The sequence below is a fragment of the Manacus vitellinus genome, unplaced genomic scaffold, assembly GCF_001715985.3.
Source record: "Manacus vitellinus isolate BGI_N305 unplaced genomic scaffold, ASM171598v3 scaffold_0_pilon, whole genome shotgun sequence".
NCBI classification, from domain to species: domain Eukaryota; kingdom Metazoa; phylum Chordata; class Aves; order Passeriformes; family Pipridae; genus Manacus; species Manacus vitellinus.
Window position 1 is genome coordinate 9,150,019 of NW_021938789.1, and position 23,512 is coordinate 9,173,530.

The window sequence follows — 23,512 nt, forward strand, 5'->3', positions numbered from 1 at the left end:
TTTTAGGTAGTTTTTCCTCTTCTTAAATGATGGATCTTTTCCAACTCATTTGAAGTGTACTTACTGAACTGTTGCTAATATTAATATTTACAGTTTTCATTATTTAAATTAATGAAATGAACCAAAGAAAATCTGATTTATGTGTTTTAATAAATTATATATATTATAATTATATCTCTCTTTCGGCTTAAGCTGTAAAAAAAGGAATGCATTTTTAATGACTCTCTCTCAAAAATCAAAAAAAGATACTTAAGAATGGGTTTACCTGAGTACATCTTGTCAGTTTAGAGAGAACCTTTCTGGAGAAAATAATAATACAAGAGTCCAATTTACTGGGGTGTAGGGTGTTTTGTCCCATTACAGGTTTTATAGTTTTAATGCACTGAATTTTTTTCATGGCTATGGAAACATAATTCGCCATTTGCTTAGTTCAGACTTCTTAGAGATATAGATGGTTGTACTTCTAAGAAAAAAGCTGTTTTACTTCAAACAGAAATTAATAAACTTGTTATACAGGAATTGCTAAATGAGTTGCTGTAGTCTTTTAGGCATGCCAGGCCTGAATGGCCATAATGATGTCTTTCAGACTTAAAATATGAAGGTGTTACTTCTAAAGAAATCTAGATAGAACTTGAGCACCCAAATCCAAAATAATGAAATGGGAATTAGGCACCTACTTCCTTTAGTCTAGACTCTTGGGAAATTATTGCTCTAATTGTTTATGGATTTCTTTAAATGACAAGTATTAATGAAAAGGCTTCATTACATCCCTGTCACCAATTGAACACTGTCAGGACTGTTAGCAATAAATAGCATTTTATCTTTCTATCATAAATTTCAGAGTTATCTTTATAGGAAGTTTGCTAGTAGTTTTTCCTGTTATACAACATATTTTTAATTCAACTCAGTCGTTCACTTGAGTTATTTAAATATGCATATATCTGAGCTGTGATATATATTTGAAATATGTCTGAGTAAAATAAAACAATACATTTGCTATCTTTGTGATAGCATTGCTCACATAATGTTCATTTATATTGTCTCAATGTTAGATAAGTGCACAAAAAACTTATTTACTTTTGTATCATATTACTGTCTCTGAGCTGATTTACATTGCAGAAAGGGGGGATATTAATTTTTCTGACAGGTTTAGGCTGCACTGGTATGCAACTTCAGGGATATACAAACAAAAGGTTTTAGCTGCCAGGGAATGTTATATATACAGCACTCTTGATTTTGGAAGGTTCTAGTGTTACTGGATTTCATTTTGTAGTGGACATCATTATACTTCTTGCAAGTCTTGCCTAATTTATATTTTCTAGAATAAAACTGTCTGTTGTGCTTTCTCACTTCTTTGAAATTTTTCCAGGTTATTCGCTAATCAAAATATCCAGCTTTTTATGCTAAAAGATAAATAAGTTCCGTATGACTTATTCTTTGGACAAGTTAAGGAAAGAAGTTTAATCTCTCCTTTTCTGTTGTTGTAAATCAGTTATTTGCCTGCAGTGTCTGGCCTTCTCCAAAAGGGCTGTCTTCCTTGCAATTATTTATCTATAAACATATGCACCAGTTGTGCATATGTTAAATACATACTTATAAACTATTTCTATAGCTAAACTGATAATTTAATTTATATCATATGTATATTTCACAGACCCCATGCTCTGTAAGAGTGCATGTTCTGTAAGGTGTAAAACATTGTTCAAGTTATTTAAATACAGAAATACTGTATTTTTCTAGATGTGAAATTGCAGAAAATCCCTGTCCAGACTAGTTTGCAATCTAAATGGGCAAGACAGATAAATTTTATAGAAGGTTTGCCATGCAAGTAAAGTAAATGATGTGGCAACATCAAGTACAGTTTTTTTCTGTTTTCTCTGATTTCACTGTTTTTTAAGGAATACACAGATAACTTTGGTACACTGTTGCAATTTCCACGTATATAAAACACAGCAGCATCTACTCTTTTAAGTTGAATTGCGTTGTTTGGAGTTTTCTTATCGTTTTAATAACCCTTTTGTGTTTTTCCTCAAAATTACTGTTGCTTCTTTTTGAATGCACAAAGAAAAACACTTCAGGTGTACTGTAACAAAATACTTCTCTACATATCAGCTTATCTTAACTATAAAAATGTAAGAAAACAGCTGAGCTGGTTTGGTGGGCAGAAAGGGGCAGAAGGGAAGAAAAACAGTATGATGAGTCTTGTGCCAAAAGGTGTAGATTAGTATGCATTTTGAGAAAAGAGCATGGCACTGCAGACATTGCTGTGGATGTGATGCACATGAATTTTCCCTGGTTACTCTCGTTTTATTTGTGGATGGAATTAAAAAAAAAGGCATATGGGGGTAAGACAAAGGCTTAGTGACGCTACTGCTAATGCTATGTGGGAGTCACTTTGGCCAGGAGTCAGAAAAGATTTGTACATGCTGCAACACTGACATAGAACTGTGTGTCTTGAGTGCCTGGCTTCAGAGGGGAAACAAGTTTGAAGCTCAGCATTAGTCTCCCCATGCAGCAGCACCTCGTGAGAGAACTGATGACACAGAGGAATACACTATGTTTCGTGGATTTAGATCTATGGATTCAGATGGACGTCAGAAATCTGAATTAAGATATTCCTACTTGGTTAGATACCCAGGCCTCTTTCAGAAAGTTTTTTCTATTTTAGCTTACTGGTAGAAAGTTGGAGGATCTGAAAAACTGTTCTCATCAATAATAATTATTTCAAGTGAGAGAGAATAAATCTCAGAGTTCAGTGCAAGCTGGATGGAAAGATGATGACTGTTGTGTGAAAATAACTGTTCTAAGGGAGGAAAAACAAGAAAGATTTTCAGAATTCCATAAGCAGTCTACTGAATTTCTAGAAGGAAGGGATCAAGATAATAAAGGAAAAAAATCATTATACCTACTAAAATTTTTGAAGACCCTTGATGAAGTAGGGGGTACCAGGATATAAGTACTTCATAATGTTAGAATGGAACAATGAATGACAGTTATGAATCACTGATTTTGAGACTGTACATATTTCTGTGGCCCAGAACAAGGGTTGCTTTTTAGGAGAGATGTATGTATAGATGCCTAGTAAAATCAAAACAGTAATGCCAAGACACAGCAGTCTGTGTACAAATGTTGCTGTAACATTGTGGTTTATAGTAACATTATCCATTTGGATACTTAACTACAATGCATAATGATTAAAGTAATTTTTCTCAGATACTAAGGCTGTGAAATAGGAATAGAAAATACTTTGTGGAAATTTAACTAAGAAGTTATACACAGCTCAATAGTTTCTATATTAGTAATCTGTCTATTTTTAATTTCCTAGCCTTCAGGCAAAGAAGCAGTCAGTATGGTTTTCTGAACCGTAGCTATAAGTATGATCTCTTTAAGAATCTTGCAAAACTCAAAAGTTAGGAAAATCTTGGATTTACTTGCAGTCTGTCAGAAATTGTTGCTTTGCCTTTGTACAGTGTTTTTGATACAATGCTATTTCTTGTGACTTGTGCCCTGATTTCATTTGCTACCACAAGGCATCTTTTGTTTCAAACAAAACCTTGCGGTTAATTTTCTGCTAGGTCTTTTCATGAAAAAGGAAGGTCACGGCTTACAGCATTTGCATTGTCACTGCAAAGGACTGTACAAACTGTTCCATGGACCAGGATGTTTCTGTGATTAATTTAACACTTGCTACATGCTTTTTAAAGTAATATTTTCCTTTCTACAATTTCAGTACTCTGTGTGTTATTTAGACATTTACGTAAGATACTAGTCACTTTGAGGATGAATTGCAAAGTTCTCATTCATTATTCATCCCTAGTTAACATGAAGTTAAGATCAAGTTTAAAGACAGGTTGAAATACTTGAAAGAGTGTTTTTTACAATTGGTACTAACATAAATTTTGTAGTAAAATGGTATGGTATTTAAGTAAGATTTCGGTTTAATGCATTCTCATCTACAATTATCAGTACCAAGTATCAATGCAGATTTTTGCTTACTGCTTACCCACATAGTTCTTTGTATCTTAAATATTTTAGTATGTGGGCATGATACAGTTATTTGACATTTTACAATTTGTCCTTTGTTTGCATGCAGCGAGGAGTTATGGGCGAAGACGAGGTAATTCACTTCTGTTTGTTACAGTACAATTAATTCTGATCTGTTACTGATCATTATGATTAATTAATCCAGAATGTTGATTTTAAATGTTTATCTTCATGTTGTCTCAGTTTGGGGAAGATGGAGAGTGTGAGGAAAGGAGGTGTGCAGTCTGGATTGTTATGATCATTAGAGTTTGAATTACAAATCCTTTAATCAGTTAAAAACTGTAATTCTAATCATAATTTAGTTCATGCTAATGGCTACTGCTTGCAGTCATTGTCCCCTTTAAAAGTATACATTTACTAGTTGTCCTTCTAACTCATCTCCTTTTGCTTCTGTAGAAGCGGTAGTGTGCAGAGTAAAAACTAAAAGCCTTTCATGAATTTAGCAAGAAATCTAGTAGACTGCTCTTAGAAATAGCAAACAGATCTTCATAGTGTGAACCAATACATGTTCACTGACCTTGGAAAAGCTGTACTGGTTTTGCTATACCAGGATGTGACCTACAGTTGTTATAAACACCATGTAAAATGTGCAGAAAAAAACGAGATCTTTGGTAGCTTGCAGTACTCACCACGTACACACCAGTTCATGTGTCTGTTTGGATCTCTGCATTGATTCATAACTGAATTATTGCTTGGTAGCCATAATGTAGAGAGGAATGATCTTGTAGATCATGGCCAAAGGATGTAACAGTACAATTGTTTTGACAATTCCTGGCAGATTCTGCTTACTTTTTCACTGTCATAAAACAAAAGGAAACAAGTGTTTAGAAGAGTTTATAATTTTTATTCCCAGTCATCAGAAGAAATGTGAAAGCCTATTGAAATGTGAAAGTAAATTACCTTTTTGCTTTCTTTGTCTGAGAGACTTCATTTAACAGTGAAGAGGATGGAGAAGAAAGTATTAGGGGTCATATAGACCATATTACTCTAAAAGTGTTGATCCATTGTCCTCCATGTAATCTTAGGTCTCTGAGAAGCTAGAGTGCTTTTGGTAAACCTTTACCCACATTAAAGTAAAACTGAGCTGTCTGGTATCACTTCAGAATGTGTTCTCATGATTTTATTTATAAAGGATAATTGTCATTGTTTTTAGATTTTAACATTGATCTGTGGGTACAAAATAAATTATTCTGAGTATTACTCTTTGACTGTTTTTCCCCCATATAGTTATCTGTATTGTAAGTTGGAATTGTTGAATAAGTACTTCTTATAAACGAAGCTAAATTATAGTCCCTTTAGATTTAAGATGTTAAGATTAACTCCCATATATTAGTGAAAAGTCCTAAGATTTCCACTTTGCAGTTTCCTTCAGGTTCTTACAATATAAGTCTTATTTCTTCCATTATCCCCTTTTTCCTGTCACTGTCGCTATGATAACAGCTCTATCTTCTCCATCATTCACATTAGCAATGCAGAAATTTGTTGTTGTATCTCCCTTCTTGGTTGTGCAACCAAATATTATTCATATACATCTTTAAGATCTGATCATTCTTACTAGTCTTCATAACTGAAATTCATATCCACATTACTCAGCTGGAACGGTCTTCATAGCATGACCCTCTTCCTCTTATGCCTAAGTTGTTGGTTTACAAGAAGAATTTGCCTGACTCCTCCTTCCAGTTGTGTTAGCCTTGTTTCTCCCTTGCTTCCTCACTTTTCTGTCCCATTGAACACCATCAGGGATGCCATCACTTGCACCCTGCTAGTTATTCCCAAACATCCTATCCCCAATCTTAATGAAAAGGGAAGAATCCTGCTGCATCTTTTGCATTTGCTGTACTCATCTCCATCATATGCCTGCTGAAGACATCGATATTCCATCATAAAAATGATGTAGTTTACAGTCTTTGTTATTTGGTACAGTCCCTGTAGTCCTGATTTTATTTTGTGCTCCTCATGACATTTTATGATGTTTTGTTGTTTTATGTCGTCCTGTGTTTTCATTCAGTATTTTTGATGAGACACAACATCAGGGGCAATAGGCATCGCCATAACATAGGTTATTGGTCATAGTGGTTGCTGTCTGTTCTCCAGCCTTGTCTTTAAGCACCTGTTTCTCAGGTGGTCTTCTGGAAGTGAGGGCTTCCATAATGCTCTCACGCTTAGCTGGTTGGCATTGGGTCTGCAAGTGTTCCTACCAGGCTTTCCTGGCACTGTTCCCCTGAGTGGGGAGAAGAATTAGGAGACTTCAGAATTGCTTACAGCTAAAGCACTGCAGACTCAGCTGTCAGGGACCTACTGCTCCTGCCTTTGGATTTGCCAGTGAGTGAATCTGGAATAAGTTGGCTATTTGAGACGGAAAACTAACTTACTTCCCAGAAACGTGCTAGGTTGTTTTTTGGTTTGGTTTTCTTGCTTCTTTTGAGAAAGCAGTTGAATTATTAATAATTATTTTTTAAATGAGTAAGAAACAGGGAAAATTGCATTTTAGAAGAAATGATGATGTGGGCTATGTGTTCATGAAATTGTTCTATGCTTCATGAAATTGTTTCTTTTTCATCTTTTTTTCAGTTAACAGACTGACTTCTGAATTTGAAACTGTCATTAACCTTTATGTTGCTGATCTAAAGCAATGAAAGACTGAATAAGCTAAGATGAATATCCTGGCCTTCCAAAATTTTTTTTTTTGTCTTTCTTTAAAATTTGTAAGAATGAAATAGGAAATGAACGTGGGGCAGAATTACCACGTTTTTACTTCACTCTTATGTCTGTTTTGATCAGATCGCATTTGCAAAACCGTCCTGTGAACTTCTCAGATTTTACACTTCCATTTCAGGGTAACTATAATCTCACTGCAGGTTACTACGTGTTAGGAACCACCACAAGGCTTCGCTCCAAAACTGTGGTATATTGAGAGTGGGGAGCATAAATCAGCACTGTGACTCATTTTTAAAGTGTTACATTTTGCACACATTTTAAAATTATTTATTTTCTTAGAAATTAAATCTGTCCTTGTGTTATCAGCATCAGATACCTTTAGAAGAGAAACATACCTGTTTGAAACTTGTTACTGTGCCCATGATTTTTCTGTTTCCCTTTGTTCAGTTAAAATGTAAGATTTTTAGACATACCGTAGTCATTCAGGTGGAGGAAGTTACCACTTAACTTGAAGCTAAACCAAAGGCAGACTAATGAAACTCACTTAAGCAGGCAATAATATTTTTCTCTTCATAAGACCCTTTATTTAAAACCAAATTACCACCTTCCTACTGGATGCAGCAGAGTAACTACAATATAATGTAGTATGAAGTATTACACTTAGAGTGATGTCAGCTTGCAATCTTGAAATTCCTTTTTGAAGTTTAATACATCTTTCATTTTCTTAATTTTTCTTAAAACTAATATGTACTTTTCTAATAATCCTTGGTATTTTCATTTTGACTTTCCAGACTGCTATTTCCCCATTCCCTAAAATTACATAACGATGTACTGCCACAAAATTATTTTAATGTATATTATTATCTTTTCTTTTTAAGGCCGTTCTTCCCTCTTCCCAATAGATGATGGTTTGCTGGATGATGGTCACAGTGATCAAGTTGGAGTCTTGAATTCACCTACCTGCTATTCAGCTCATCAGAATGGAGAACGAATTGAGCGTTTTTCTCGGAAAGTGTTTGTTGGGGGTCTTCCACCAGATATTGATGAAGGTGAGCTGCCTGAAAACTGAGCAGTTTGGAGGGAGAGACAAAGAGAGATCTGGAAAAACCCGAATGAAGTAGTAGAAATAATCCACTCAGCAAAATAATGTTACGAAGTGAAAGGCTACAGCTATATGTTCTTTGAGAGTTAATGGGTGCGTTGAGCTTAATATCATCTCTTCTGGCTTTGAGATGATTCAGTTGTTTCTGATTCTGCACTTGCAGATTGTGGAGTTCCATGTGATGCATGGAATTTGTGCTCCTGCTTTTATCTTGCATACTCCTTTCAAATACATCTTAGCCATCCTCTATGCCTGCTTTATTCTGTATTCATAGAAAGCTTCCCTTTGTAAATGAATTTCATATTCTATTTTACTACTACCTGAAGATCTCAACAGTGGTATAGAAAGGTTAATATTATTCTGTTCAGAAACAGAGAAACTAAGGCAGAGGAAGGTCAAGTGGCAGAGTGCTCTGATGCATTGAACACAAAGATGTTACCACAGAAGCTCAGACTGTTCAACAGTGCAGTTGGAATTGCTTTGTATCATAGTGCTGATTGGTAGTAATCGTGCTGTTTAATATTCGGGTTCTCCTGTACAGACAGATGTAAATTGCATGCTAGCTTTGTAATGTAAACAGAAGTCCCTTTACAAGGTTCATTGTAATCCTAGAGTAACTCACAAACCAAATAGGCTGACTATGTTTAATTAACTTTCAGACATGGAAGGACCATCTTTATTGAGATGCTCTGTTACAATGTACTAAGGGATTTATTTTAATACGCTTCAGCACAGTTGCCTCTAATACAAATGCTAAAGAAGAACACGTGGAAATACATTTTCTTTCTTTCCTGCCTGTTTATATGCTGATGGTAGATACAACTGAGAGAAATGATGGAGCATGTTTGTGTTTGAGTTACTGCTTTTGTATGTAGTTTAAGATATTTTTCCCTCATGACCAAGGCTCTTCCAGTCAATAACAGGAAGAATAGAAAGACATCACAAAGTTGTGCAAGGGGCATAGTAGATCTCATAACAGGACTATTCATGCTTGTGTTAGAAGCACTTTTAAATAGACATTTTTAAGTTTCTGTGTCTGATACATGCATAGTCTGGAAACTGCTAATGTGTTAATTGTGGTAGTACTTGGTATATGAATATCTGCTTACAAAGCTCTGACTGTACTCAATCACTAAACAATAAATTGATTTGATTACATTCAAACCAGATTCTGAATTAAGGGAAGTACCACACAAGTTTTCACCACTGCCTTCAGCTGCTAATATGATTCTGAAGTACTGCTGTTATTAAGTAATAACAAACAAATATAAGCTTAAAATCACCAGAAATACATTATGTGAATACTAACTCTTTGGAAGATGTGTCTATTTAAGTTTTTTGTTCATGAAAGTTGTAAATTTTTGTTCTTTCTTTTCCTTGAAATGTCAGCCTTTGCTAGAAACAAAGGTCTCTGCTTGATAGTTCTTTTTCATTGAGTTATGTCATTAATTTTAACTATTGTACCTGGTTTTAGATGAAATTACTGCTAGCTTCAGACGATTTGGGCCTTTGGTAGTAGACTGGCCTCACAAAGCAGAGAGCAAGTCCTATTTTCCACCAAAAGGTAAGAGAGTTGGAAGGTTTTGACCTGTCACTGAGTGCAAATCTTACTCTGGGTAACTGTCTCATTTTCTTCTAGTCCCTGTGAACAGTTAATATGTCATTTCATTGCAGGTTCAGACATGGTTCCTTTACATACCAAGTCTAAAACCTGTTGTTTTGGTATTATGCCTGATCAGATCAGCATTAAGTAGTTGCATGTGCCACAGCTCTGTATATGCATTTCTGTCTAGTTTCCAAAACTGAAATTTGGTCAATTTTTGTAAGACTAAATCTTAGATAAAAATTTTCCTCGGAAGTTAAAGACAGGATTCAGAACAGTGCATTTGGGTACCTGATCAAGATAATCAAATATTATGCTTCTTTCACTTCCAGGATGTGAAATCTGATTGAAACACTAGTCTTTCTTCATAAATGATTAAATATTGATATTTAACAATTTCTAGTGTTGCTGTTAGACTAGACTTTTTAGTGTCACGAAGTGTTGGAAAAACCATGATGTAGATTAAGTAATTAAATTATGTAGCATATCTCTCTACGTGTACAATCATGTATTGTTACATATAAAATAAATGCAAAGGTCTGATCCTGATATGAAAGCAATGCAAAGGTTAGTGATTTTTTTGTAGAGACTGTAGCAATTCATTCCTTCCGTGGAAGTGACAGAAGGGTAGGTATAGTTCCTTTGTAAACTGATTCTTCATTTGTCTGAGCATCTGTACTGGGGAAAAAACAGGATTATTATCCCCAATGGGTTCTCTAAAGAGTGGGAAATAGAATTGAAATTACTTAAATAGCATTTATGAATGCTACATGGAAATTCTAAGACAAACAAAGAGACCTTGACTTTTTTGATTGTTAGCCTGACACACAAAACTACTGTCAAGTTAAATTTGATTATCTTATGGAGTGCATTTTTCTTCATAAATTACCAAGAGAAATTCCCAAGGAACTCTTTAAGGAAGATGCATCTCACAGAGTCTGTGATGAATATATAGAAGATGGAAGATGTAATATATTCTTACCTGAAAGGAATGGATTCTGGCATTCGTTTCCAAGGAGATAGTCCTGTCTCAGCATCTGAACATCTTAAGGATATATTTCTAGACTTCCTCATTTAATAAAGCTTTTTTATATAGTTGGGTTATTTATAGTTATCACCTTAAGAAAAAAATTAAAATAAATCTATATTGTAAGCAGAGCTTCTTAAAGGCAGAGGATAAAAATGGAAGAACTTCAGTGTGTTGATCTAATTAATTCAGGAAACACTTGCAAACTAAGCGCTAAGTTGATTTCCCATGATTAACTGACTTATTTGAAATTTAATAGTGCTTACTGTTCTTCAGTCTTAAAACTTTAACCTAATTTTCAGTTTGCTGCATTACTCAATTTTTTTTTTGTAATGTAGCCTAACACAGTTAAAATACAGTATAGTTTTCTCTTTGTAATACTCTGGACACATTTAACTGCTGACTGTTATCGTGTATATATCTGTTTTCTTCAATGCCATATATATGACCCATGATTATTTTGTAGAAGAATTTCTTAAAAATTTGTCTGTCTTTACTACTACTTGAGTGTACAGGCAAGAACCATGTATACATATATTTAATAAGATGTCTGAAACTGCTAAGGATAGGCAAAATAATTACCAGTTGAGAAATATATACTATATTAGTTTTTATTGTTTTCAGTCTCCATTTTCTAATTTGTCACTCCACAATTAATCAATTCAGTGTATGTATTTTTCTTTGTTCAGTCTTGTTAGAGATTTGCCATAGTATTACTTTCCAAAGACATCTCAGAATTATCCCATTCTGGACAGATTCACAGAAGTCTTCTCTGCAGTGCAGAGATACGGCCTGTTTGATTTTTTTATTATTTTATTTTTTTTTACTGTAGTTCAGTTTTCCAGGCTGCAGTTCCTTCCAGGCTCTCTGCTTACAGAAGGTCCTGAGGGAAGGCCAAGTTCATAATAAGTGTTTCCTTGCTGAAAGAAATGCAAGTAGTGTCTTAATCCATCAAGGCTGCCTCCTGAGAAACACCAGCTGCTTGTTTTTAAATAATTATATTTTGTATTGGTTCACCAGAAAATTAGACCCAAAGAAAATAGGATTTTTTAAAATTTCACACTGATCTTACAAGGAGACTCTGTTCTGAAAAAAAAATTCTGTTGAGCTCAAAGTACAAAGTCTATGATCTGCCAACTGTAATGGAGAATTCCTTCCTTTCTGACTTGCAACTGTTTATCATAACTCATGTTATTACGTAGTTGGCAAACACACTTACTTATGAAACAATACACATGTCCAAAGTAACTTGCTGGATTGAGGACTCCTTGTGATAATGAAGCTCTCAAAGAAATGGTGCCATGAGGATATGGAAATCTAAAGAAGGCCTCTCAAAACGTGTCCGGTTGTTTGTGTCCTCTGTACTATTTTAGTCTGTATCAAACAGAGGATAATCTGATTTAAACAGGACAGTGTCCCCAGCCTTTTCTCATTGTTTTTTTCTGCTGCCTTGTATCACAGCAGTTGTGTGGTAGCTTTTTTCAATATTTTTAACTTGCAATTCAGAGCTGACTGAAAAAATCAGGTTGAAAATGTATTTTTCTTGTTTAAGAAGCAAAACCCCAGGTCTGTACAAGTTCTGTTAAACTTGTTACCAGCTAATTTGATCACACTGGGTAGGATCAAACTCTGGATTCAGGCAAGTAACTGTAGGTGTCTTCATGTGTGATTAGCGTCTAAGCTTCCTTTAATCAATGGGAATCTGGCCAGTACAGGCAGTGGAGTACAGAGGGCTATTCAGGTCACTGTAACATAAGCACATCGAGCTTCATTCGTTTACCCAGACTGACTAACTACGCAGGTATCATAAATGTGACACAGCACCACGTTTTTTCACTTATAGTGTATTTTAGAGTTAATTCTCCATCAAAGGTGACTAAATGGAAAAATGCAAGATTTGTTTTAAAGATTTAATTAGTGTGGTGATGAGACCTCTTTAAGGAGGAATAGGTGAGATGTGTCCTTCACAAATTTGAACTATTCCCATTGTCATGTTGATCCATTGTCTGTATTAACCTGCATTTTACACTGATTTTTTTATGATTTAAGCTAAGATGCAGCATTCTCTAGGCAAGAATTGCCATTTAGTCTTCTCTGGGAAGAGCCTGTCAGTACAGTAGAGGAACCAACCACAGAACAAAACACTGCTATAATGACTGACATGGGCAGCACCATCCTGGCTTGCACTAATTTTCTCAACATCCCCTCTAAGCCACTAGTGACAGGAGTTAGCTGGAGGTTGATAAAACTTAGAGCTGGTCTCTGATTTCTACAGAGTGTGCACAGCAAAAGTGTCCTTTCTCCTTTTGGTAAATTTCCATATTACTGTGAAATAAAGAAATTTTCTTCCTTTCTCAGAAAATAATGTGAATCTAGTCTAGAATGCTTTGCTTTTGATTTGTTCTTTATATAATAAATACAAGAAAAAAAAGAAATGGGCTGATTTGGTAGTACAGCTAGGACTCTTCAAGCTTACCTGATGGACCAAATACGTTAAAAAAATACATAATTTCTTGGTCTTGTTTTATTAAAAGAAATGTCAGCTCATGACTATAACCACTGCAGTATCTTTAGGTATCAGGGAATGTAGCTCTAAAGCTAGTTATCTTCAGAAAGATTTATTTATTATTTAAGGTAATTTTCTAAGGATGAGTATATTCCCAAAGTTACCTACACTGATTGCCTTTGAAAATAGGAGTATTAGTAATAGTTTCAGTGTTATGCAGAGGAATGTAGTCAAGTGATAAACACTAACAGGGTTACCTAGACCTCAAATCCCACAGGAGATAAAAATTCTGGTAGAGATGCACATGAACAACAAATTTTTATAAAACTGTTTCGTTTAATACTTTTCACCTTGTGAAATATGGACAGAACATACAATCTTTGTTTCTTGGTCTGTAATACCTGAAATGTACATATCACCCAAAGGTATGAAGTAGATTCCTTTGAAAAACCTACTAGAGTAGCTTTGCTTTTCCATTGTAAACATGCTTAAATGGCTATTGGGTGTGAAGCTGTTCAAGTTAAATGACTGTGTTACCCCAAAAAACCAAGACACTAGGGAGTTAAAGTGTTTTGTAGTACAGTAGAACACCTCATACTCTTCACGCTACCTCCCCAGCATGTTTCAGTGTGACACGTGCTTTCTATCACACATGGTAGTTGTAGTTCACAAAAAGAGTGGTTAGGTACCTTTTTAATCAAATGTGGCTTTTACCGCTGTTCTGGCTTTTTAGATGTTAAACATCCCCAATACTTCATGGGTTATGGATGTTGAGGTGAAAAAAATTCCAATTAAAAAAATATTGAGAAACAGAAATGGGTAAGAATCATGTTTGTGACATGCAGTTGTTGGCATGTGGTAACCATGGTAACAAGAATAGCCCTAATTTATGATTTCCAAATGAAATATGGAAGATAAGAGTGTAATTTCCCTTTGCAGGCACTTTCTAGCTAATGTATGTAGGGTGGTGTCCTGCGTAACCGGTGTTCTTCAGAGAAGTCGATGGCTAATTTATAATCAGGCAAGTGATGGAGAGTAGGTTGTATGCAGACTGTGCAAGTCTAGGGTTCTTTGGGAGGGATTGTCTCTCTCTGTATATGGCAATAGAATCATTATGGTTGGAAAAGGCCCCTAAGATCATCAAGTCCAGCCATTAACATAACACTGCCAGGTCCACCACTAACCCTAAACACCACATTACCTGTATTTTGAACACTTCCAGGGACAGTGATTCTAGCGCTTGTCCATCCAGTGAAGAAGTTTTTCCTGATGCCCAATCTAAACCTCCCCTGGCACAACTTGAGGGTGTTTCCTCTTGTCTTATCATTTGTTACCTGGGAGAAAAGATGATTCTACCCCCTGACTACAGTCTCCTTTCAGGTATTTGTAGAGCAATAAGGTCCTCCCCAAGCCTCCATTTCTCCAGGCTAAACACCCCCAGCTTCCTCAACTTCTCCTCATCAGACTTGTGCTCCAGACCCTTCACCAGCTCTGTTGCCCTTCTCTGGACTCACTCCAGCACCTCAATGTCCTCCTTGTAGTGAGGGGCCCAGAACTGGACACAGGACTTGAGGTTTGGCCTCCTTGTCGAGTACAGAGGGACAATCACTGCCCCGGTCCTTCTGGCAACATCGTTTCTGATACAAACCAGGATGCCACTGGCCTTCTTGGCCCCCTGGGCACACTGATAGCTCATGTTTAGCTGGCTGTCAAACAGCACCCCCCAGGTCCTTTTCCACTGGGAAGCTTTCCAGCCACTCTTCTACCCAACCTGTAGTGCTGCCTGGGTTTGTTGTGACCCAAGTGCAGGAACCAGTACTTGGCCTTGTTGAACTTCATACCATTGGCCTTGGCCTATTGATCCAGGCCCTTGATTTGCTTTAGGATAAGAACTGATAGAAAACCAGGCATCTGGCAAAATCTTACTTTGTGATCCCTTAGTCAGTACCATGTTCAATTAACACTCGCGTTGATCAATCCAGTTTTTGCACTCCAGTCGTTCTTCTACTGAGCTCTGCATTCAAACAGGAATGTGTGTGCCTACCTTCCGCCCAAGTAAAGACAGTTCCATGGGTCTGATCTCACCCATGCCAGTCTGCACGTGCCCTCATTCAGTGAATGAGTTTTGCATGGTTAATATGTGGATTTAAAATTTTAAGATATGTAGCGAAAGATATCCTCATTAAATGGATTTTGAATCTAAATAATTACTAATTAAGCTTAAGCTAAAGAGGTTGTCACTAAAAAAATTGCTACGAAATGAAGAATAGATTTTACTAGGAAATGCTTCAGCCCAAGCCCAGATTTTCCCTATGACATGTTTTTTAAGAAACTAAATAAGATTTACATAAAAATATAGAATACATAAAACCCTGTAATGTGTCCCTTGTAGGTAGCTCAGATGGGACTGTTATGAGGGGTAAAAAATGAGCTACAAGTTATTAGAAAGACCAGAATAGACCTTACAGCTTTTTCTTTAAATCTTACTTTTTTCCCCATACATTTAAAATCAACTGTGCATTTGTTTCTCAAATCTCACATTGGTAAGGCATTGATTCATTGGTGGTCTCCAAGATATGCACCCCACCATTTTTACCTTGGTGACCTGTAGTGTCTGGTTGCAGTAAGAAATGGCTGGTGGTTAACTACCTTCTCTCAGAAATAGAGCATCATTTCCATAAGGCTTGCTAAATGTACCCATGTTCTGTTTTCCCAAGCCCAGTTGCTTCAGTGTTTATTTTGCCATCCAAGTAGTAAAACATAACCTTGTGTGAAAATTCCATACTTGGTAGCAATCTCAGAAGGAAATGTGATTTATGGTCCTTTAAAAGTTTGGTTTAGAATACAACTCTAATTGTGCTATTGGGTATTTGTAAAGTAACAGATTTAGTATATATCATACTGTAATGTTAAAGTATTCTAACGTGAGGTTCTTTGCATGTCTGACAGTTTGTTTTTACTGTAGCATTAAATAAGCATTTTAATGCCTATTTTTGTAGTGTTTGGAAGGCTTGCTGGGTCACTTATGTAATAAAGTACTTTGATCTAATCTCTAGAATAGAGATTAGTCCTTTGTGCCAAGTCGGATTTTCATTGTATAATGTTCATTGCAGCCAATGAATATGTTCAGCCTAGACTTCAGTACATGATAGAGCAGACATATTTGCTTTGATTTGGTTTTTAGTCTCTTCTGACAATTTTTTACAGATAGAAGTTCTGTTTAATTATGGCAAGGTAGTACATAGTTAAGATGACTGATAAGGAAGACTTGTTTTGACTTTCTTTTACTTTTGTATGGAAAAGTCACTGGCAAAGATGATTATGTAAAATAAAGATAAAATATATCAGTTGGTTTGGCTTTTTTTCCAGGTTATGCATTCCTCCTGTTCCAAGAAGAGAGTTCAGTTCAGGCCCTGATTGACGCCTGCATTGAAGAAGACGGAAAGCTCTATCTGTGTGTTTCCAGCCCTACTATCAAGGACAAGCCAGTGAGTGCACAGTGGATGGCCTGCAGGCTATAGCTGCCATCTGTCTAAAGCTGCATTGGAAATCATGACGAGGAAAATAATCAAAAGTAAACTACTGTTGGCAGAGCTCAACATCTGGAACATGTGGATTATTTTAAAGTTGTAGTGTTTTGAATTAATGAGGTTAAAACAGAGCACCTAGACATGCTAAACTAATGAGGTTATGACTGTTTGACAGTTACATAGGCTGATGAACATAAATCCATGTTGCAGTGAAATTTAAAGTAGGATACTGTTTTCTTTCTCAATTTAATAGGTTCAGATACGTCCCTGGAATCTAAGTGATAGTGACTTCGTGATGGATGGTTCACAACCACTTGATCCTCGAAAAACAATTTTTGTTGGAGGAGTCCCTAGACCATTGAGAGCCGGTGAGTATAATCTGTGGCAATTTTTAAAAGTAGGAAATCATTGGAAATAATTTGACCTGTGCATGTTTTTTGTATGGATAGATATATACATATAGAAATAGAACACTGTCATGCCATTATAACCCCACTACAATATTTGTGTATTCTTACATTTCGCTACTAACTGTTTTCATCTGGCTTTGGCCATAAATCACAGTTCATCATTGAGATTTACTGGAAACTGTTACCTGTCTAAAGCTGTAGAAAAAATTTTCATCATATTAGCAAAACTGTAGTGTAAAGTATGTCACGAAAGATGTAAAGAGTTTGTTTTTAAAATAATGCTACAGAAACATCTCTGCCCTGCTCCATGACTGTTTGGAGCTGTATTTGTACCTGCTTGTCATTGTGTGTTAGCTACTCTTTTACTGCTGTCAGGTTGCAGTTACTCTTAGTGCACTCAAAACCACAGGTGATGGAGTACTTGAACGAGTAGGAATAGAGGAAAAAGGGAAGAAATTCAGAGAGCTAACACAATCTGTGTGGCACAACACCGTATGAAATTGCAGGGCTCTTTCTAGACTCTTGCCGGAGATGTGAAGGAAAAAATAAATGTTTCTGTAGCAGTGAAATGGTTGATCTACAACCTGGACAGTCTGTATTTTGAGATTGGCTGCAGTAGCCTTTTACAGTATTTTAGGTGGCTTTCTAGTAAGTAGGTTGCAGTGAATGTTGGAAGTAGAAGCATAACACGCAGTGGTTCAAATCCCGTTTTTTATTAGAATGACTCCTGGATTTCATTAGTCTTTCGGAGTTTGTAATGCATTTTATTCTTAGAGAAAGATGAGCTTTTAGATGGAAAATGTAGGAAAACCAAGAAGCAATAGTGCAAATTTGGTATATAAAGGATCTTAAAATTTTTCTATCTTGGACCTGCAATGCTCAAACTTTTCTGTTATTTTACTTTTAGGACTCTACTTTCAATTGTAGTACAATCTCTGTAAATGAGCATAAACACAGTATGTTCAAACTGCAGATTAATTTTTCTTTAAATTCAGTTCAGTGCTCCAGATTACTGTGCTGAATGTCTGTCAGAAGTTAAATGGACGAATTCTTCTGCTTAGCTTTCTAATGCCTTGTGTATGGGAAAATGAAACTTTTATGGCATTGTGAAATAGGAATAATGAATTCACTAAAACAGTAAAACTTTAGGAGACTCTTCAAATATTGAACATCAGTAACTTCTGACACCTTTAATACAGAGGATACTAATTCTGAAAAAACAGTATTTTCCACCTGAATGAATTGCAGAACTGATTTCAGTATAATCTGGCAATCAGATTATAAATTTAAATTTTTTGTTTCTCTGAATTTCTGTATGTGTGGTAAGTGTAGCACTGTAGAAATAATCAAGCCCTGTTGGCTGGTGAAAAGACACTAACTACATCTTTAAATTCAAGTAGGACATAGAGCATTAGGACAACCAGAGAACATGTACCAAGGAATCAGTGGCATGTGGATCTATTTTATACAATTTATATTCTCTGCCTGCCCAAAAAATCTTTTGCTGTAATCCCCTGAAGAAAACTGCCCTGGAATTCCAGTTCCAGGTTGTCAAGGACTTACAGTTCCATTGTTCCTTGGATGTATGTACCCACAGCGTGAAAGATCTGTCTGCTGAATATTTAATAGCTTATTTAATACTTTTTGTGTTGTTATTACTGTTACACTTGCTATTGCAAAATTAATAATTAAAATTAACTTTTCTGGTATTTTTAAACTTGAGCATATTAAGTTTGTACTGTAAGAACAGTTTAAATGAACTCTCTTCCATTTCTTAATAGTGGAATTGGCCATGATCATGGACCGTCTCTATGGTGGAGTTTGTTACGCAGGAATTGATACTGACCCTGAGCTGAAATACCCAAAAGGTGCTGGACGTGTTGCTTTTTCCAATCAGCAGAGTTACATTGCTGCCATCAGTGCTCGGTTTGTTCAACTTCAGCATGGCGATATTGATAAACGAGTAAGTTACGCAAAAATTAAAAAAGAAAAAAAGACTAATGACCTATAAAGAAATTTCTCGGAGTGTGGTAACATTGCATTTGATTGGCTTTCGTGCCATCTTCCTACATCTCTTGTAACATTCATGTAACTCCACTACTTTCAAGAGTATGCTGTGAATGCCCCAAACGAACAACGTGCTTTCCACAGAGCAGCAACTTGTTCCTTTGACATGTGTTGGACCATATGTTCTTCCCATTCTGGAGTTCCTGGTTTTGCTGTGTATGGGCAAAGGGCTTGAAAGTCTTTCTCTCCCTTGTTCTAATGAAACCAAATACTGTGATAATTCATCTGTCATTCATAGGAAACTCTAGTATTCATTGGCTTCAAATTAGCTTTATATTTGCAGCTTCCCTTAATTGCAGCCATAATTGTCAGTGCTCAGAAAGTTGATAAAGCTCAACACCTAAAATACAAAATGCCTTATTCTTTCTGAGAGTCTTCTTAGTATTTACCAATACACATTTCTGTTTGCCTTTTGCTAGCTAAAGCAAAACTGACTTACGTTAAGAAGACTAGTCAACTTTACTACTCCTAATTAAAACTATAAGAGGATCAAAGAAAATTGGCATCTAAATTATGTCAGTTTTAAGGGTCACTAGTTTTGATGTCAAGAACTGCAAAGGTAGTCTGGCATTAATAGGTGTTCTTAAAAAAATAAGGTCTTAAAGGAGGAAGGATTGAGTAAGTAAAGTAGTTCAAGGTCCAGTCTCCTCTACAGATCAAAGACATGGGAAAAAGAAAGTAGTGCAGTTAACTGAAGTCTGCTCTAGGGATGCAGCATGTGCTTCTTTCCTTTCAAATAGGCAGAATAATACAGCTTTTACATGTGTGTTTCAAATACTCCTTGCCTTGTGAGCTGAAGTCTCCAAACATGCTCCTTCCCAGAGGATGAGTGGGTCTGGATGTGGGTAGTGAAGTAGGCTTCATGTTAAGATGTGATGGCTGTATTTTGGTTGTGGGATTGCCGTCCTTGTGACTTGCAGCTGACATTGACTAATAGCTTTACCTTTTGGATAGTTATGTAACAGAAAAAATAGCCTTTATACTCTGTCTGTGTGACGGGAAATAAAGCTGTTACTCATCTTGCATTTGAGTATTTGGAAAAAATGGGAGTAAGGACCAGAATCCAGAACTCCTTCTAAACAATGCTAATTGGGTCATTTAGCTTCAGAATTGGGTATTTTTTAGTGTGTTTCAGGAACTCTCTGAAGGGCATTTGACCGTGAAGTCACCTGATTTTAAAACTGAGATGCGGACGGTTGGGTCCCATCCAGACTAGCTCACCCCCAAACGTGGGAGGCATGGACTTGAAATGTGTAAACTAGGGGACACTTTTATCCTGGTTTTCCTCTTCCCATGGGAGTGTCCTTTGTGGTAGAGAAGTGTATGGTAGACTGGCAGTGCCATCTTGTATGAGAAAGGAAGGCATGAACCTGACTCTGAAGGCTGCACTTCCACGTATGTTTTTTTGTTGTTTTGGGTTTCTTATGATAGGTCAGCAGAGATCTTAAGGGCTCTTGGGATGCTGAGGAAGCATCTGAAATGGCAGTGCTTGCTGTTTGCAGAGAAAGGGATGTAACTTGTTAATCTGTGATATAACGTTGCAATTTTTAAGGGGGAGATGGACTGCAGGCCTCTTGGAGCCTGGAGTGGAGGAAAAAAAACCCATAGATCTACCCCAAATACTAGATATGAAAAATGCAGCATTTGACTTATATCCATTGAGACTTAATTTATAAAAACAGTACTCAAGTCATTTCTTCAATCACTATTACAAAAAAACCAACCCCCCAGACAAACAAAAAAACCAGCTACAAATCAAAAAACACCAAGTATAGTTAGTATCTGTAGATAGCTGTTCATGGGCTGGAGAGACTGGGGGGAGAAGTAAGGAATATCTAGGCTTTCTCTTTAAAGATCTGAAATCACACAGTTTCTTTTTCTGATGTAATTTATTTTCTTTCTTTAGTTCTTTTCTAATACTTGAAAATTAATTTTTTGACCCAAATGTTCTTTTAAATCTTGAATTTCTGCATTTTTGTTAGTGTTCTCGTTTTTTCTTATTTTAAACTTCTGTGGTACTTTTGAGGGGTATTGCAAAATACAGCAGTGCCAAATCTTAAGAGTTATAATAAATTTGTCTTTAAACACCATGATGGGGAGGGTTTATTAACTTCTTTTTTTATTTGAGGGGTTTTAGTCTTTATTTTTTAATCATCTAACTAAATCATACAGTCAGACCTTATTTATATAATTATATATATTAATTACCACAAAGTTATTTGTGTTACTGAGGAGCAATAGAGAAGAGCTTCTTTTTAGGGAACACTTTGAATCTTAGCTGTTTCTGAAAGTGTGAAAAAAGCTTTTTTCAAAAATAGGTTTTTCCTCCATGGAGTTTTTACACTAATGTCTTTTCAGGTTCTGAAAATATTCTGAAATCAGTATTGCTGCTGATTTAGAGATGAGCAAATAGTTTATCTAAATCTTTAAGACTGATTTTGTAAATGAAGAAGATAGTCCTACTTTGGGTACTCCCTTCCCGCGAGATGTTTATGTTTGCTGACCAGGAAGGTAATACAGTCAGTATATATTTCACTGAAGTCCTAGAAGGCAGGCTGTTCTACCCTTTACCTCAGCATAGCCTTTCTGTACCAGTTATATCCAGTTTCGGTAGGTCTGCTGTCCTTCCACATTGTTTTCATAGCCAGTTTTATCTCTGTAAAAGTCTTTTTTCACTGCTAAATTTTGTAGTTCACCTGTTTATCCTTCTGAACTTCAGTTCAAAGAATTTGTAGCTTTTTTTTTTTTGCACATACCTTTTCCTACCTTAATTGGAAATCTTAGTGTCACAGTCACTTGACAGACATGGTCTGTGATCTTAACTTCTTCCTTACCTAAGTTCTCTCCACTCCTTTTGATGTGTAGATATATTTAGTTTCTCTAACAGATGTTTTTCTTCAGTAAAGTGCTCTTCATCCTGTTTTATCATATATAAAAGCTCAGCTCCAAATATTTCTTTGAAACTCGTTTGGAGTTTCAACTCCAAACATTTCCTTAAAATTTTGTTAACTTTCATATGCCAGCAGTCTGCATCCACTTCAGGTAATACTTCATTCCCCAAAGTGTTTCTCTAATATATTCTAAATCATCTTTGTACCAATCTTGGTGCATTAGTGCACTGAAGCTTGAAATATATGCTGCTTCATGTTTTCAGTAATTCTGAACCACGAACACAGTTTCTGCATAAGGTACCTGTTTATAGGAAAGTTTGAGTGTAATTTGTGATAAGGCAGGTCGTTTTAGTGAAATAAGAAGTAGATCTCATACTGAATATAGATTGCTGGAAGAAGCATACTCTGTTTGACATTTCTAATATGGCCTCTACTTCTGAAGACTATTTGGCTGTCAGACTTCAGGGTGGGTAACTGTATGTGTAGATTTTTTCTCTGGAGATAAAATGAAAAAAAGTAACATTTAAAAGTTTGTAATATTTCAAACATGCAGTCGATGTCTAAATGTAGTGTTCTTCTTAGGTATCAGTATCTACAAAAAAAATCTCTTGCATCAGTGAGGAAAATATGGAAGACAATACATTCCTTAATGATGGAGTCAACTAATTTTGTGTTTTATTATGAAGTTCTTCCTGTTTGATCACAGCCTGTAGCAGCTCAGTTACGCAAAGTCAAAACGCAAATTTACCACTGGACTCCTGCCACTTTTCCACTCTGGCAGTCAGATGAGTTTGGGAGAGAGAAGCTGTGTAAGACAGGTGTTTGTAGCAGTCTGTAGACTTGGAAAGTGGTCTTTTAACAAATATTTTCAGAAATACATTGAATACAAATTTCTGTACGTCTCAAAACCACAAAAAAGGAAAATAACAGATTACCAAAATTGGTAGGTCAAAATCTGACCATATATTAAAAATAGGGAGTGAATTTACAGAGAACAGCACTGCTATAAGATCTGTATTACAGCATGAAGGAAATACTTTTAATTTGCACACAGAAGTAGTACATGCAGAGGCATTTTTTTTAAAAAGATTCTGCATTACAGGGCTACAGTCTCATATGTTCAGTTATTTTTTTGCTAAACAGTATAGAATTGGATGTTTTGTTGAGATGCACTTGGGAGCTGATGAGATTAGTTGGGAGACCTTTTAGCTGGTTTGGGTTTTTTTCTACACATACTTTGATATTATCATTTGCAAAGAACACTCTCCCAAAATAAACTAAAGGATGTTTCTGAAGTAGCTATTTATTACATGTGCAGTGTACTTCTGAAGATCTGCATTGAAGTGTTCTGCAGTACAGTTAATCTGTAACTAATAAATGATAATGGGTAATAACTGATTAGTTAGATTAAGGCTTTAATATGACTGATTTCAGATTTCTGGTTTGGGTTTTGGGTTTTTTTTTAAACCAGAGAAAGATGAATGGCCTCGTACAAGTTCAAGTAGATCCAGTTATTAACTGGAATTGTTCCTGTTTCACTCCAACAGGTGGAGGTAAAGCCATACGTGTTGGATGACCAGATGTGTGACGAGTGCCAGGGTGCGCGGTGCGGTGGGAAGTTTGCTCCTTTCTTTTGTGCCAATGTCACTTGCCTGCAGTATTACTGTGAGTTTT

The 23,512-nt window shown here is 36.0% G+C and overlaps 1 protein-coding gene across 5 annotated transcripts in view; it reads left to right on the forward strand.

The window, feature by feature from the left end:
• Nucleotides 1-23,512, forward strand: part of CPEB2 (cytoplasmic polyadenylation element binding protein 2) — a 51,264-nt gene that overhangs the window by 23,905 nt on the left and 3,847 nt on the right. For 2 of the 5 annotated variants that reach the window (XM_029961057.1, XM_029961065.1), the window contains exons 5-11: nucleotides 4,094-4,117; nucleotides 7,581-7,751; nucleotides 9,279-9,368; nucleotides 16,310-16,428; nucleotides 16,724-16,838; nucleotides 18,662-18,843; nucleotides 23,386-23,512. The exon at nucleotides 23,386-23,512 is cut by the window's right edge and continues 3,847 nt beyond it. In XM_029961057.1, coding sequence (XP_029816917.1) covers nucleotides 4,094-4,117; nucleotides 7,581-7,751; nucleotides 9,279-9,368; nucleotides 16,310-16,428; nucleotides 16,724-16,838; nucleotides 18,662-18,843; nucleotides 23,386-23,512 — 828 coding nt within the window. The remainder of the gene's footprint in view (nucleotides 1-4,093; nucleotides 4,118-7,580; nucleotides 7,752-9,278; nucleotides 9,369-16,309; nucleotides 16,429-16,723; nucleotides 16,839-18,661; nucleotides 18,844-23,385) is intronic. The other 3 variants (XM_029961060.1, XM_029961058.1, XM_029961064.1) reach the window with 3 other exon arrangements.